Source organism: Macrosteles quadrilineatus, unplaced genomic scaffold (assembly GCF_028750875.1).
Source record: "Macrosteles quadrilineatus isolate MER2022 unplaced genomic scaffold, UCM_ALF_1.0 Scaffold_201__1_contigs__length_191814, whole genome shotgun sequence".
Taxonomy (NCBI): Eukaryota; Metazoa; Arthropoda; class Insecta; order Hemiptera; family Cicadellidae; genus Macrosteles; species Macrosteles quadrilineatus.
The window spans coordinates 28,071-41,785 of record NW_026542794.1 but is presented as its reverse complement, the minus strand read 5'-3'; the positions used below and the strand labels follow the sequence as shown (position 1 = coordinate 41,785).

The 13,715-nt window shown below is 33.0% G+C and overlaps 1 protein-coding gene across 1 annotated transcript in view; it reads right to left on the bottom strand.

Moving 5' to 3' along the window:
- Window positions 1-3,670: 3,670 nt before the first annotated feature.
- The window catches only part of LOC128982218 (polycomb protein Asx-like), a 37,306-nt gene continuing 27,261 nt past the window's right edge, over window positions 3,671-13,715 (bottom strand). The window contains exon 5 of the mRNA XM_054401284.1: window positions 3,671-10,845. Within this exon, the coding sequence (XP_054257259.1) occupies window positions 10,531-10,845 (315 nt within the window). The 3' untranslated portion in view covers window positions 3,671-10,530. The remainder of the gene's footprint in view (window positions 10,846-13,715) is intronic.

Below are 13,715 nucleotides of genomic sequence, written 5' to 3'. Positions count from 1 at the left end.
ACAATTCAAAATAAAGACCACATCAAATTCTTGGGATTAGAAATTGATGAAAATTTTAAGTGGAATCATCATTATGAAATTTTCATCTGGCCTTTATGAGTTAACAAGATTAAAACCCCCTGTGAAAAAGAAACTTTAAAAATTATATATTTTTCATACATACATTCAATCATATCATTTGGAGGTTCACTTTATGGTGCAGCAAAAAAGAAAAAAAATTAAAATCAATTCTAAAAAAGCAAAAGAAAGCTATTAAAATTTTGTGCAATTTAACAGGCAGAACTTCAGTCAAAGAATATTTTAAAACTGAGGATATTATGACTGTTTATGGAATGTATGTCTATGAAACAGTATTATCAGTAAAAGACCGATTTTTTAATGAATTACAACTTATGGGAGTTTTACTTTACTAGAAATCGAGAAAACCTGGCCACAAGCTCACACTCTGCAACTTTTTACCGAGACACCTAAATATGCCGGTTCCAAATTTTATTATAAACTTCCTAAAGAAATCAAATTATAAACTTCCAAAAATAAATTTAAATCAAAATTGAAAAAGTTTCTTATCAACAAGGCTATGTACTCCTTTGAAGAGTTTTAGTTCTATAAGCTATTAATTGCTTTATTTAATTTAAATTGAAACTTTTGGTTTTAAGATAATTTTATCTATTATTTTAATTTTGATATTTTCTTGTATAAACTTTCATATTGCAATGCTTGTTTTAATTTATTTGATCTGAAAAGCTATTAATATTGATGGTATGTGTTTACGCCATGCATGATAATGATGAGTAGGTATTGTAGTTATTTTTGTTAAATTACTCTTTACACCATTCCTGTATTTATGTACTAGCAAAAGAGCCCGTTGTGGTTGAATACAACGGTCTCTGGTAAAATAATGGTTGTGAAATCCATACAACACTCTACTCGGCACTAATATTAATGGTACAGATTAAGTAAATAACATTAGAATCGCATACTTAACATAAGGAACTCACTTTAAACACAAATGCAAATTGTGAACAGCAACATTTAGTAAAAAAAAAAAAATCAATTAAAACAATATAACAATAAGCTGTTAAATTAATAACACATGTTTCGTATGTTTAGATTATGCATACTGGTAAACCAATTATTGCCATCTATAAAAATTATTGGTTTTTCTTTTCTGAGTCGGGTTAAAGGTCTTTCACTTGAGATAAAAGATATACTTTATCGTTCAATCAGAAAACATAAATTTAATTATATCTTGGATATGGAATTTAGTTTTAGATTTATTTACTCAATTTTAATTACGTTATTCTATTTGTTTTGGCCTAAGAACCTTCAGTAAAATACCAGCTTCCATTTGAATTATTGATTATTAAGATCGGATGTACCTAAACCACACTGCTAAATCACGAACGCAAATTAAAAAAAAATGGAGTTATTTATCGATTTATAATTAAATGGTCTTGCTTGTAACCTCAACAGCAACTGCCAGAATTGACAGGTTTCACCTAGTAAATCTTTAAATAAAAAATCCAACTTTCATAATTATTTGCAAATCTACACGAATTAAAAGCTTTCCAATGACCTATTAATTAATAAAATCGGTTCAGTAGAACTGTAGATTTAACTGTACAAAGTTTAACAACAAAATCTTTAGTTAAGTATTTTCTCACCATTATAAATTTGGAGGTTGCTTAACGTTTTTGAAAATACCTTTGAAATTGTGAGGAAATCAACCAAAGTGGAAGGTGATATTCTGATAGAGAATAAAATTTCCTACAAATTACTATTATGTATTTCTGGAAAATACTCAATAAAGGCCGCCTAAAGTTGGATACAAATATAAACTTGGAAATATAATCTTTTAAAAAAGGCGTTTGAAATGTAATATTGTTTATTTTTATTGTTTTATCTCAAATATGTAATAAAATCTAACTTTCATAATTATTTGCATTGCAGAACTTCAGAGATAATACCTCTGTTTGACAGGGGTCACATTTGATCAGCAGAATTATGTTCCAGATATTCTGCGAGTTCCAACCTTTCTTCTAAGATTAAGTTATGGAGGATTTTGACCATAAAGAAAAGGTGTACATCGTGGTTGTGGAGGTTTTGAATGGTGGGTATACCCTAACGAGAGCAAGGACAAGTTAACAACCCAGCTAACCAGTCTTCGTTTTGGTGCACAAAACAGTGAAATTCACTGGGAGCCATTTCTGGACTGTAGGGTGTGTGGTTGAGAGAAAATCTTTAATTTTTAATGAGATTGTTTGTGTGCGATTTGGCGTGTGAAATAGTTCAGCTATTTTGGAACCCTCAATGTACTATTTCTAGACAGAACTTTCATTTACACACTGTTTCCATACATTTTGCCTAAACATTTTAAGTGTATGTCCGGTGGCTGTACATTACAGATCTCTCCTGATGAACAGCAACTCCTTTATCAATTGCAGTATATTTTAAAACTTCAATAGGCCTATTACAACAACAGGCAGCAAATCGACACTTCTGCTGTGATTGCTGGACAGGCTTTAAAGTATGCAAGCATGTCATGAGAGTGTTCAATCAGTGTGCACCTATCAACGTCAGACAGAAACCATCCTTACTTTTTGAACAGCCTCCAGTGTCTCTCCCCAATTACTATTTTTCAAAGAGCCTTACGGATAACTCCTTTATTCTTTTAAAAGTTTTATGGTAGAATATACATGTACAGTTGCTTATTAGGATTTTCAATAGCAAGAATAAATTAAACTGAATAATATTCACCAAAAATAATTACACTAAATAAGTTAAATAACCAATTTTTGCCTTATTTTACATAACATTTTATATTTCATACACAAAAGATTCATAACATATTACGATGCAAGTATTATTTTTTCTTAGAAATGCTCATTCATTCATATACATTTTACATATACTTTGTGTTACATTTATTTTTAAAAGATACTAGCTGAACCCGGCAGACGTTGTCTGGCCTTTGACCATTTATAATCCCGCGGGCTTTGCCCCGTTTAACTTCCTAATTTTCAAGATGATCTCGTTCGCATGGCTCAATCACGTCTTGGTTGAAGTTCGTTCGCTACGCTCACTCACCTTTAGGTTGGAGCTCGTTCGCTACGCTCACTCACCTTTAGGTTGGAGCTCGTTCGCTGCGCTCACTTGCCTTCAGGTTAGCTCGTTCGCTACGCTCACTTGCCTTTAGGTTAGCTCGTTCGCTACGCTAACTCGCCTCCAGGTTGAAGTTCGTTCGCTACGCTCACTCACCTTTTGGTTGCAAATTAGCTGTTGTCATAAATGTAAAAGAAATAATAGTGCTGCACCCTGTTGGTAATCCTTGTAACTTTAATGCTATTGAACATCATAGAACAGAACCAACTTGTTTAATTGAAACAGCTGTTAAGATTCATTAATTCCATTTCTCATAAGATTAACATAGGAAACTCCAGAGCCACTGGGGCGGAGCCGATTGGACGGATCACGAAATTGATGGTGTATAAACCTATTCCATGACATTCTACACGTATGTACCAAGTTTCGTGGCAATCGGTTCAGCGGTGTCTGAGTTTATCACTGCCAAACAAACAAACAAACAAACTAACAAATATATATACAAACATCCTCTTTTATACTTATAGACTTATAACACATATTTAGGGATGATAAAAACCAATTAGGAATAAATAATGTTTATTAACCATGAATGCTGTTCTTTAACAATTCACTTGAAAACTTAAGAATTACATGTAGAAATTATTACTTTCAATGGACAAGACAATATTATTTATAAAATATACAACCAATCAGTAGTGATGCAATAAGGAAAATACACAATGACAAATAAACTATTTACAATATAAAAATGTATAATACAATCTTAATGTCTTAATAAAACAATAATTAATTGCATTTCAGTATAGGAAGGTAGTAAGCGATTCATATACACAAACACTATACACATTTACATTGACTATTTACAACGAGATTCTACACATGCAATAGGCCTACTACGAATGTACAGCGAACACCAATATCAAAGGTTCAGACTTTGTGTTTGTCAGGCATGATTAATTTAACACATGCTTGAAATTAAAACATTCAATCATAAACAATTAAAGCTTTGCGACAAAATTATACAAAAGAAAAGGAAAATAGGCATACAACTGCAAGTTTAAAAACTGCAAGTAAATTCCCGAGGCAATTTAAAAATATTGTGTTACACTTAAATAATAAAATTGTCTTCTCTGATCCCCTAATAACTAGTTAACTAAACTATTGTATCATTCAACTTTATTGTAATTTAATATTTTCAACTGGGGCCCATTTCATAATAAACTACAAGTTACAACTTGTAACTTGTAATTTCCATTAGATTTGCATAGGCGATCAGCTGATTTACTAATAATATTAGTTTGTACTTTATTATGAAATGGGCCCCAGGTTGATGTTTTAAAATATTAGTTAGGAACAGAAGTTAGGTCAGGACCATCAAACAATATTGAAAATGCTATCAAACACACAAAAAACAAACTTAAGTTTTTAAGTATGGTAGTGTAAATTATTTATATTGTATTTACTGGGTTATTTTGCATTTACTAATAATTTGGTATTCACCCAAATAACTATGTCCTTAGACGCTTTGGTCATCCTCAAAGAAAAGATGTATTGAGTTTCACATAAAACTAGTATGAGTGATTTGTTGTTCAACTAGGTAGTAATAAACATCAGCTGCAACCTGTTAGTTTGATTAAAAACTTATTTGTAAAGCTTGTCCTTCATAGGTACAAAGTAGTTATTTGTGTAACTAGTAGGCAAAGTGGCACTTTGCTGCACACAAGAGAATTATGTTTACGCACGAGCCGTAGGCAAGTGTGGAAAGTTCCTTGAGTGCAGCAAAGGCAGATTGCACTCGTGTTACACATTATATTTTTCCTACAGTTACTGTAAATCATATAAATAATTAGTCTTTCAAACACTGTACAACACGTTTTTAGGTTAGGTTAATTCCAAACTTTGAACAAAATGGGAAACGCTGCATTAGCTGATTGTATTCTAATATCTTTAAGTGTCGACATCTTATTTTCAGGTGTAAACGGATTACGTGCATAATAAAAGGTTTTGTGTTGGTTGGTTGGAATGGTGTGCGCCAAAGTAAGGCTTTCTGTACTATAATCTGTGCAAGGAAGCCCATTTTGTCGGTTGACTGTAGGAAAACTAGTTTTTGTTTCTATTAAGACTTATATTTTTAAGTCATTAGCCAGCTACCAATCTTTGTAAGGGTAAAAACACACAGAACGGCGTGTGGCACGTTGACAACCGTCAAACCGTGCCCACAGAACGTGACGTGGTACGTCTCTTTATCTCTCTTTCCCGTACAATTACCACAAATTGTGAATGAATCGGTTTGTATGAATACGGAATCTAAGCAATGTGTTTATAAATTCATTGACAACATAACATTTTTTTAATGTTAAGAACAATTTAGACTATTAGGTAAACGTAATGGATTTTGACACAATTGTTAAATAAATGTCACTACATTTCAAACTATTAAATTAAATTGTCTTGGACAGGATATTAAAAAATATATTGATAACTGTTGAAAAATGTTTCATATCTTTGCCTTTAAATATTATTATCTAACACTTTTACTTGATTCACTAAGTGCCATTGCCATCTCATCCCACAGCTTGTCTAAAATACCTCTGCTCTTGTAGTGTTAATGCTTTGCCTGCCACAGTGCAGGCCTACAATAGTTATTTTCCTACAGTCACCCGACAAAGTTGGCTTCCTTGTACTGTTTATAGTACAGAAAGCTGCTAATTGCTGCATATTTATACTTTGCCGTACGGTTTGTACTTTGTCGTACGGTTAATACTTTGCCGCACATCAGGATTCCAACAAAACAACACAAAACAGCGTGGTTCTATTATGCACGTAATCCGTGTACGCTTGGAAATAGGTTGGCAACACTTAAAGATAATAATACTATGAGCAGCTGATTTACTATTATAACTACGATTTAACCTGTCATTTCGTGTTTATAGTTTCGGTATTTCTGAACTTTCTGGACTTTTCTTTTAAACGTTTTTAAGACATTCCTACGATCTTAATAAACAAGAAAATACATTTAAAGCATTTTTTTTAGGCGCGGAAACCACTTCAAATTACAAAAACATACGGAACTATATTCTCAAAACGCGGAGCACATTTCTTGCCGAGGAAAAATAGCGGAGTGATACGGACCGCGGGTACTACTTTCTCTAGGGCACCATTTGTGTTGCCAGCTGAACCTAAAAACGTGTTGTATAGTGTTTGAAAGACTAATTATTTATATGCTTTATAGTGACTGTAGGAAAAATATAACGTGTAACACGAGTGCAAAAGGCCTTTGCTGCACTTGAGATCTGCCCTCGTGTGCAGCAAAGTGCCACTTTGCTCACTAGTTACACAAATAACTATTGTGTAACTAGTGTGCAAAGTGGCACTTTGCTGCACACGAGAGAAATGATTACGCACGTGCCGCAGGCGAGATTGGAAAGTTTCTCGAGTGCAGCAAAGGCACTTTTGCACTCATGTGTCATTATTATATTTTTCCTTAAGTTACTATTAAGCTTAAAAATAATTAGTCTTTTAAACACTATACAACATGTTTTTAGATTAGGTTAAATCCAAGTGTTGGAACAAAATGAGAAACGCTGCACCAGCTGATCGTAGTATCATTAAGTGTTGCTAACTTAATTTTCAAACGTACACGTATTACGTTCCCAATACAAAAAAAGTACACTATTTTAATTTTGTGTTGTTTAGTTGGAATACTGGTGTGCGGCAAAAGTAAGTAAATGCATCAATTAGCTACTTGCATGGTATAATCGGTGCAAGTAAGCCCACTTTGTCAGGTAACTGTAGGAAATAAACTTTGTTAATAAGGCTTGGCAAGGCTATCCATCACTAGAACTTCACGAAAAATGTGTGTTGCCGCTCCAAAAAATCAAACTCAACTGGTTCAAATGGAGACGCGCCTCATCGTGCCCCACTCTTGTGTGTTCCTTATTAGAAAGTACATACTTGGTTTAAGCGTCACGACACGCCGCCATGTACTGTGTGTTTTTACAATAAAAATTAGACCATTTATCGACCAAAATTGCCTTAAATATAGTTTACTCTTATGCCGTGAAAAATATTACTGTGAAACAGTCCAACATTATACAAGTAAAAAATAACCTATAAATATCTTAGTAATCATTAACATACTATGTAGGGATGGACGGGATTGAATTTTGAGTTCCATACGGGATTTTTATTTCCTTTCAATTTTTGGGATGGGATGGGATGGGGGTTTTTCCTACATGCAAAAAGGGCTTTTTCACCACACTATGATGTTTTTGGCTGTATTTCATAAGTTAATTAGTGGCTGAAAGTTACGTTTTGCTGGCCATGCCAGCTGTCATCGTAATTTGGGGCCCGAGCAGGTTTTTACAGCCCGGGGCGGCAAAATCAACGCTTACTTACTTAAAACATGAATGCATTTTAAATACACAATCAAAATCCATAGCATTGCAATAGAATTGTATATTGTCACCGTTGCCTAGCAACTATTTTTGTTTAGTTTTGCTGATTCCTCAAATTATTTCTTCACATAACCTTAAAGTTGTAGTTGTGTTGACTATCAGTGTGCATTATTATAGTGGTGAATAGTGGTAATAGGGTATAGTGTGGTGAAAAATAGCGTTCGTACCACGAACCGAAATGGTTTTGCAGCTCTCGATCGATTTAAGTTCTCGACTTGATACAGGGAAGATATTGAGGTGTTTTTTTTTTATTGCAATGTCCATAGCTTAGTATTAAATAAACAAAATTTCCAAATTTGGTTTAAATATATCCATAAACAAACAAACTTCAACAGTTTGTTTATTCTCCATTAGAATAACATAGGAATTTTAAATTTACAATTTTTTAAATTATCTCCGTAACCGTTGGGCATACAACAACGCTTCAATATACTAAACTATTTCATTTTTTAAACTCTACAAACTACTATCGAAATCGCGGAGACATAATCATCGTCTGTAATGGCGATATCTCCGTGATCGAAAAAACGGCATCATTGTCACTCCTGAAGCGGCAAAATTGCTGACAATTGAACCAATTCCCGTACCAAGAAAATCTTGATACAAATCTAATCCTGTCCCAATGATCAAGAATATTTTTCCCTGAAATTTTGGGACCCGTCCATCCCTAAATAAAGTAATCTTTGCCAATTAGTAATACCACTAACAAGGATACAGCTAGAATACAATAAATATAAATTCATAAATTTGCTACAAAAATAAATAAACAGTTTGGAATCAATTACATTTCAATTTTTAGTTAACATTTACACTCTTACTAGTAGGTAATAGGTGCCATCTCACAATAAAACAAATACAATAAAACTTAAGTAGACTACAAAAGCAGCTGGACACAGTGCAAGAACTAATCATGTTCTTTCTACCACTAAATAGCAAAGACACCTGGGTTGAGTCAAGTTCTGAATGAAAATTTGAATTAAAAACTAGGATAAATTAATGTTTAAAGTTTTTTTCTACGACCGTACGTAGAACATGTGATTAAAAGAAATGACAGGTTTGAGATTATACATTTTAATGTTATTTTTTGTCACGCTAGGACAGTTTAAGAGTTAGGCGGAGTCAGCTGAGCTGAAATCTTCACGTCTGAACATGAAAGGAGTAACTTACATTTGTAGTTACCAATTAAAATATTTGCAGAGAGTAAATATATTTGTAAACGGAATAATTAAACCTTTGACTGTTTAGGGTGGTTTAATTATTTAAAAAACAAATTAACTCAAAATCTAGTTAATATCTAGTTTAATCCCTTTAAGATTAATCACCCTTTAAGAGTTGCTTTATAAAACAAATATAAAAATTAAAATATTAAAGTTTAAAATAAAATAAACTTTTCTGGTTTATGACACTTTAAAAGTTATAAGTCATAATTTTAAAATGTTTGAGGTAAACAAAAACATGCAATACAGTACAATAACTTAATAAAAAATAAAATGTTGCAAACTCCTTTTTAAGCTGCAGTCTTAACAATACAACAGTGGCAGAACATTTCTAATACTACATAATTAGAAAATTTAATTTGAGTTTGTTTTTCAATTTGACAATTAAATTACAAACCACATTGACTGATGCATAATTATTACAGTATGAGAAAATTATTCAAACAGATTGATAGCAGCCTAAAAACATTTGCAAGTTTACATTTACTGTCCAAATCTATGTGAAATCCGTCCTGTCCATTGCAGAGTAAAAAATCCTACGACTACATACTGCATAAGAAATTTACCGCCTTGGATGCCACAGCCTCTTAAATGTTAACGACAGGGAAAGAAGAATAACTGGAGAATACAAACAATCGTGGAAAGTTGATTTTTACAATACAGTAACAAACATTGTCTACATCCGACATGAAGGTATACCTGAGAACTGGAGCGTCTTATTGGTGACACTAAAGGCAAAGTGAAACATACAAATAAATAAAATAGTATTTTCAGCTTAAAACAAAAATAACTCCACAAAGAAAGTTTTTAAATAAAATAAGGTATATCTATATAAAAATTTAAAAAACTAAAATCTATAAACATCTCACTCAAGCTGCCAATAAAAGTACACCAGCTCTTAACCGACCGGCCCTTGCAGGACTGGACCTAGGGATAAACTAAAAGGTTGAAATAACGGGAAACTATGTAAACAAATAAAATGCTGTAGGCTACAAACAAATAAACAACTCAGCTACATACATCAACTTTTAGATTTTTTTCTTATAAAATATACTGTGCTGTTCTAAGTATGGAAAACCATGTGTTGGTGATGTAACTGTTATAATTTACAGTAATGCAGAAAGACGTCTCTTCTATACTATAGTACTTTTTTTCCCAAAGACGCTAGACACAAGCCCAGGATTGTTTTACACATTACTTCAGGCTAGACCTAGGGGTTGCAGCATTATCACTTAGATCAAATCCATTTGTGATATGGCTGGATTTGAACCTGGGACCTCAGGACCAAAGTACCACGCTCTAACCACTAGACCAGCTCACTCCCCACTTGACTATACTATAGAGTACTGCACTTTTGACACGTGAAAATAGAAGTTATAAAAAAAAAACTTAAACATATACACGAGATCAAACAATTTTACTAGATCTAATTAAATATAAAGCTGCATGTGTAAATGACAGACTGATCAGGTATGAAAATGCTAGTATTTCTAGAAGAGCTAGAATGTCTGAGAGTTATTACATTTTATAATACACCCAACTCATCTAATATACAATTTAGTCTGCATTTATATTATTTATATTTATTTATTTATTAATAGTCAGAGATTAATCCAACTAGTTTTAAATTTTTACCCGGCAATGTTGGTAGATCCAGGGTCGGTTAAGAGAGGGTCTACGAGTAACAAAACTACAAAACTTAAACAACATATTTACAGAAAAGCTTTTGAAAAGTACTTTAGATTACAGACTCATCGGATGAGACAAGTAACACAAACGCGCGATGGGTCGATGCAGTCGTCGTGACAAAATGCACCACACTTCTTGCACGCAATCATCGCCTTGAGGCTGCAATGACAGTCGGCTGAGCGTACCGAGTGTTTGTTGGGGTAACATCCCGGCGTCGGTGAGTCACCTCCACCACCCTCCCCTACACTGGCCGGCCGACCCCTCCCTCCAACCCCCACCATGTTCTCGTTGTTGGAAGGGGGAGCGCTGTTGGATCTTCGAACCTGTGCACCAGTCCTTTGCACCAGAACGTAGTGACCCATCTGACTTTCTGCAACCTGCAAATAAATTGCACTTTATAAATAAGGCTGGCATGAATGGACAAGAGTCCAATCCGATACCAGATAAATAAACGGTATCAGCAATCTGACACATACTACTTTCTCCCATTTGCTTGTCAACAACCTTTATCATGGGTACGGTAAGTGATGAGAGTAACTATGATATTTAATAGGTAAAATCACAAAAGTATCATTAACTTTTGAACCGTAATTTTTACAGGAATGGGGGGTTGCACTATGTTGTTAAGAATTGTAAAGAAAAGATTATCACATACAAATTTCAATCAAAACCGTTTTGTTTTTTTTTAATAAGAATTTATCTTTTTTTATGGGTTTTTTTATCGGAAAATAATATAATTTACCATAACTTTAGAACCGTGATTTTTACAGAAATGGGAGTTACACCATTTTGTTCACAATTTAAAGGGCTGCAACATACTAAATTTTTATCAGAATCGTTCCGGCCATTTTTGGCCATGTGACCCTAACTTTGCCTGAAAAAAATAAAGGATTTTTCCTTTAATTTCAAAATAAAAATTTCTAATTACCTGATTTGGATTCCTACTAAAAAATAGTTTGAAAAACTATATTTAGCTGAATTATTTTTAAAGTTGACTAAACAGTATTAAGAATATGCAAATATAATACGCTTTTTTCTTAAACCAGACAGAGCTAATATTATCCAGCTGATCCATAAGGATAATATCAAATCCATATTGGGGTATTTTTAGGGGGTATGCTTAAGGTGAAGTTTGAATTTTAACAAAAGAAAGATTTAGTTTAGTACCAAGACACTTTTCAAACAGATCAAACGCCTTACATACATAAGGAGTTGTATTTTTACATTATTCCTTCCAAAGAAATAGTGTCATGAAATTTTGATAATTGTTTATAGAATGATAATGGATCAAATAGATTGGTAAAATAGTTTTAAATTTTTGAATAAGTGGACTGTATTTTGTACATGAGAATTTTGTTTTATTTACATTAAAAGAATCACTACTTACTGTTCTTGGTTAAATGAATCTTCTTAAATAAATAACTTATCTTCTTGAAGTTGAATAAAACTTAAATACTAATTTTCTTGAATTGAGTTTTTCATACTAACACTTTTTTCATACATCTTCATTTAGGTCATTCTGTCTTCAATGTTGATCTTTATCACAGTCACAAAGTTTGTTTTTAACATTTTATTATTGAACATTTTTAGAATATTTAAACTGCTTGCATTAACAGGGTTGTCAATTTTAATAATGAAATATTATTTTTAGATACAATGTGACATAATAATATAATTTGATGTAATAACATATGATAATTTAAATATTGAAATAAATTGCAATTTAAACTTTAATAATAATAAATTGTAAACATAAACATTGAACATTGGTTAATGAATTTTGATTGAGTTATTTGGAATAATTTAAATATGAATGAAATAAAGAAAACTAGTAAATACTTAACAGAAATAGCATTGGAGTTTGGGATCAAAAACGATTGAACTAATTGTTTTAACAAATTAGACCTATGGTTTGAGCAAACTTATAGTTGTAAAAATAAACAAAGGCAACTAATTATATGAGGGGATTTCAATTAGAATAAAACTATTATGCTGAACACAATGAAAGAGCAGAAGCTCAATTTCTTTTGCAGCGCAAGATAACACAGGGTTAACAAATTTTTTTACATACCAACAGGGTGAACAAAAAATACAAGACCCTAAATAAGAGACCCATTTCAAAACTAATATGATTTTATTTACTATGATTCATCATCTGTGTTTGGTGAGCATAAAAAACAAAAGATGGTTTTCAATGACTAGAGGTGAGAAAAATTCTGTAAAAATAGCACTTTGACACACTTCGAAATATGTTAATATCAATTTTTTTAAATTGCATATTTTAACATTTCAGATTAGATAGTTACGCCGGTTACACATTGGGCGGTTTCTGCCGCGGCGGTAATTTCGCCGTCGCCGCCGTTCGAGCAGTAGTCTATAGACTTAAATGGAAGCTTACACACTGGGCGGCAGGAACGCCGCGCGGCCATATTGCCGTTGGCGGCAGCTGTGCAGCCGTCCACTGCCACTGCGGCTGGCGGTGTTTTTGCCGCTCTAGTCTACGCAGTGGCGTACGTGACCAAATGGGCGTTTACACATTTGGCGGTTTTCTACCGTCGCCGCTGATCAGTCGTCTTTCCCAGTTGCTCCAAGTCAGAGGTCTTTGAAAATCAGCCTATTAATTTGTGTCTTGTTGTTAAGTTTGTGAGTTGTTTATAACATTTATTTATTGTTTTTAGTGTTTGTGGTTGACGAGCGATTTCTCTGCTGTCTTCTTTTCCTTTGACGGTACAACAAAAGTGCTAAAAGTTGTTGCCTTTCCATTTTGAATTAAACACTTAGACAATAGACAATAGACAAATAATCTTTATTCACAAATTCATTAAGAATAGTAGTAGCGTCAAATAATACTTAATAATATATACTTTTAAAAAATGTGCAAAATACAATTAACTGAACACTCATGAAACAGAGAAGTCACAACACATTAAGCGATGAAGAACTACAAACATTGTTTTGGCTACTGATCATTCGTGGCGGTAATTTTGCCGCTGAATGTGTAAGCTCGACTTTTTTTCGAGGCGGCGACGGCAGTTTCGCCACCAAGGCAGAAACCGCCCAGTGTGTAACCAGCGTTACAGTTATTTCAGACTTAAAAATTGCATCTACATTCTAAGAAGACCATAAAATACACGTTTTTTTATTTTCAAATTTGCTGCTAGTTTGGAAAATGGCGGCCATTTTTGAAACAATGGAATCAAGTACAGAACAATATCCACAATATGAGGAATAATATCTTATATGTTTT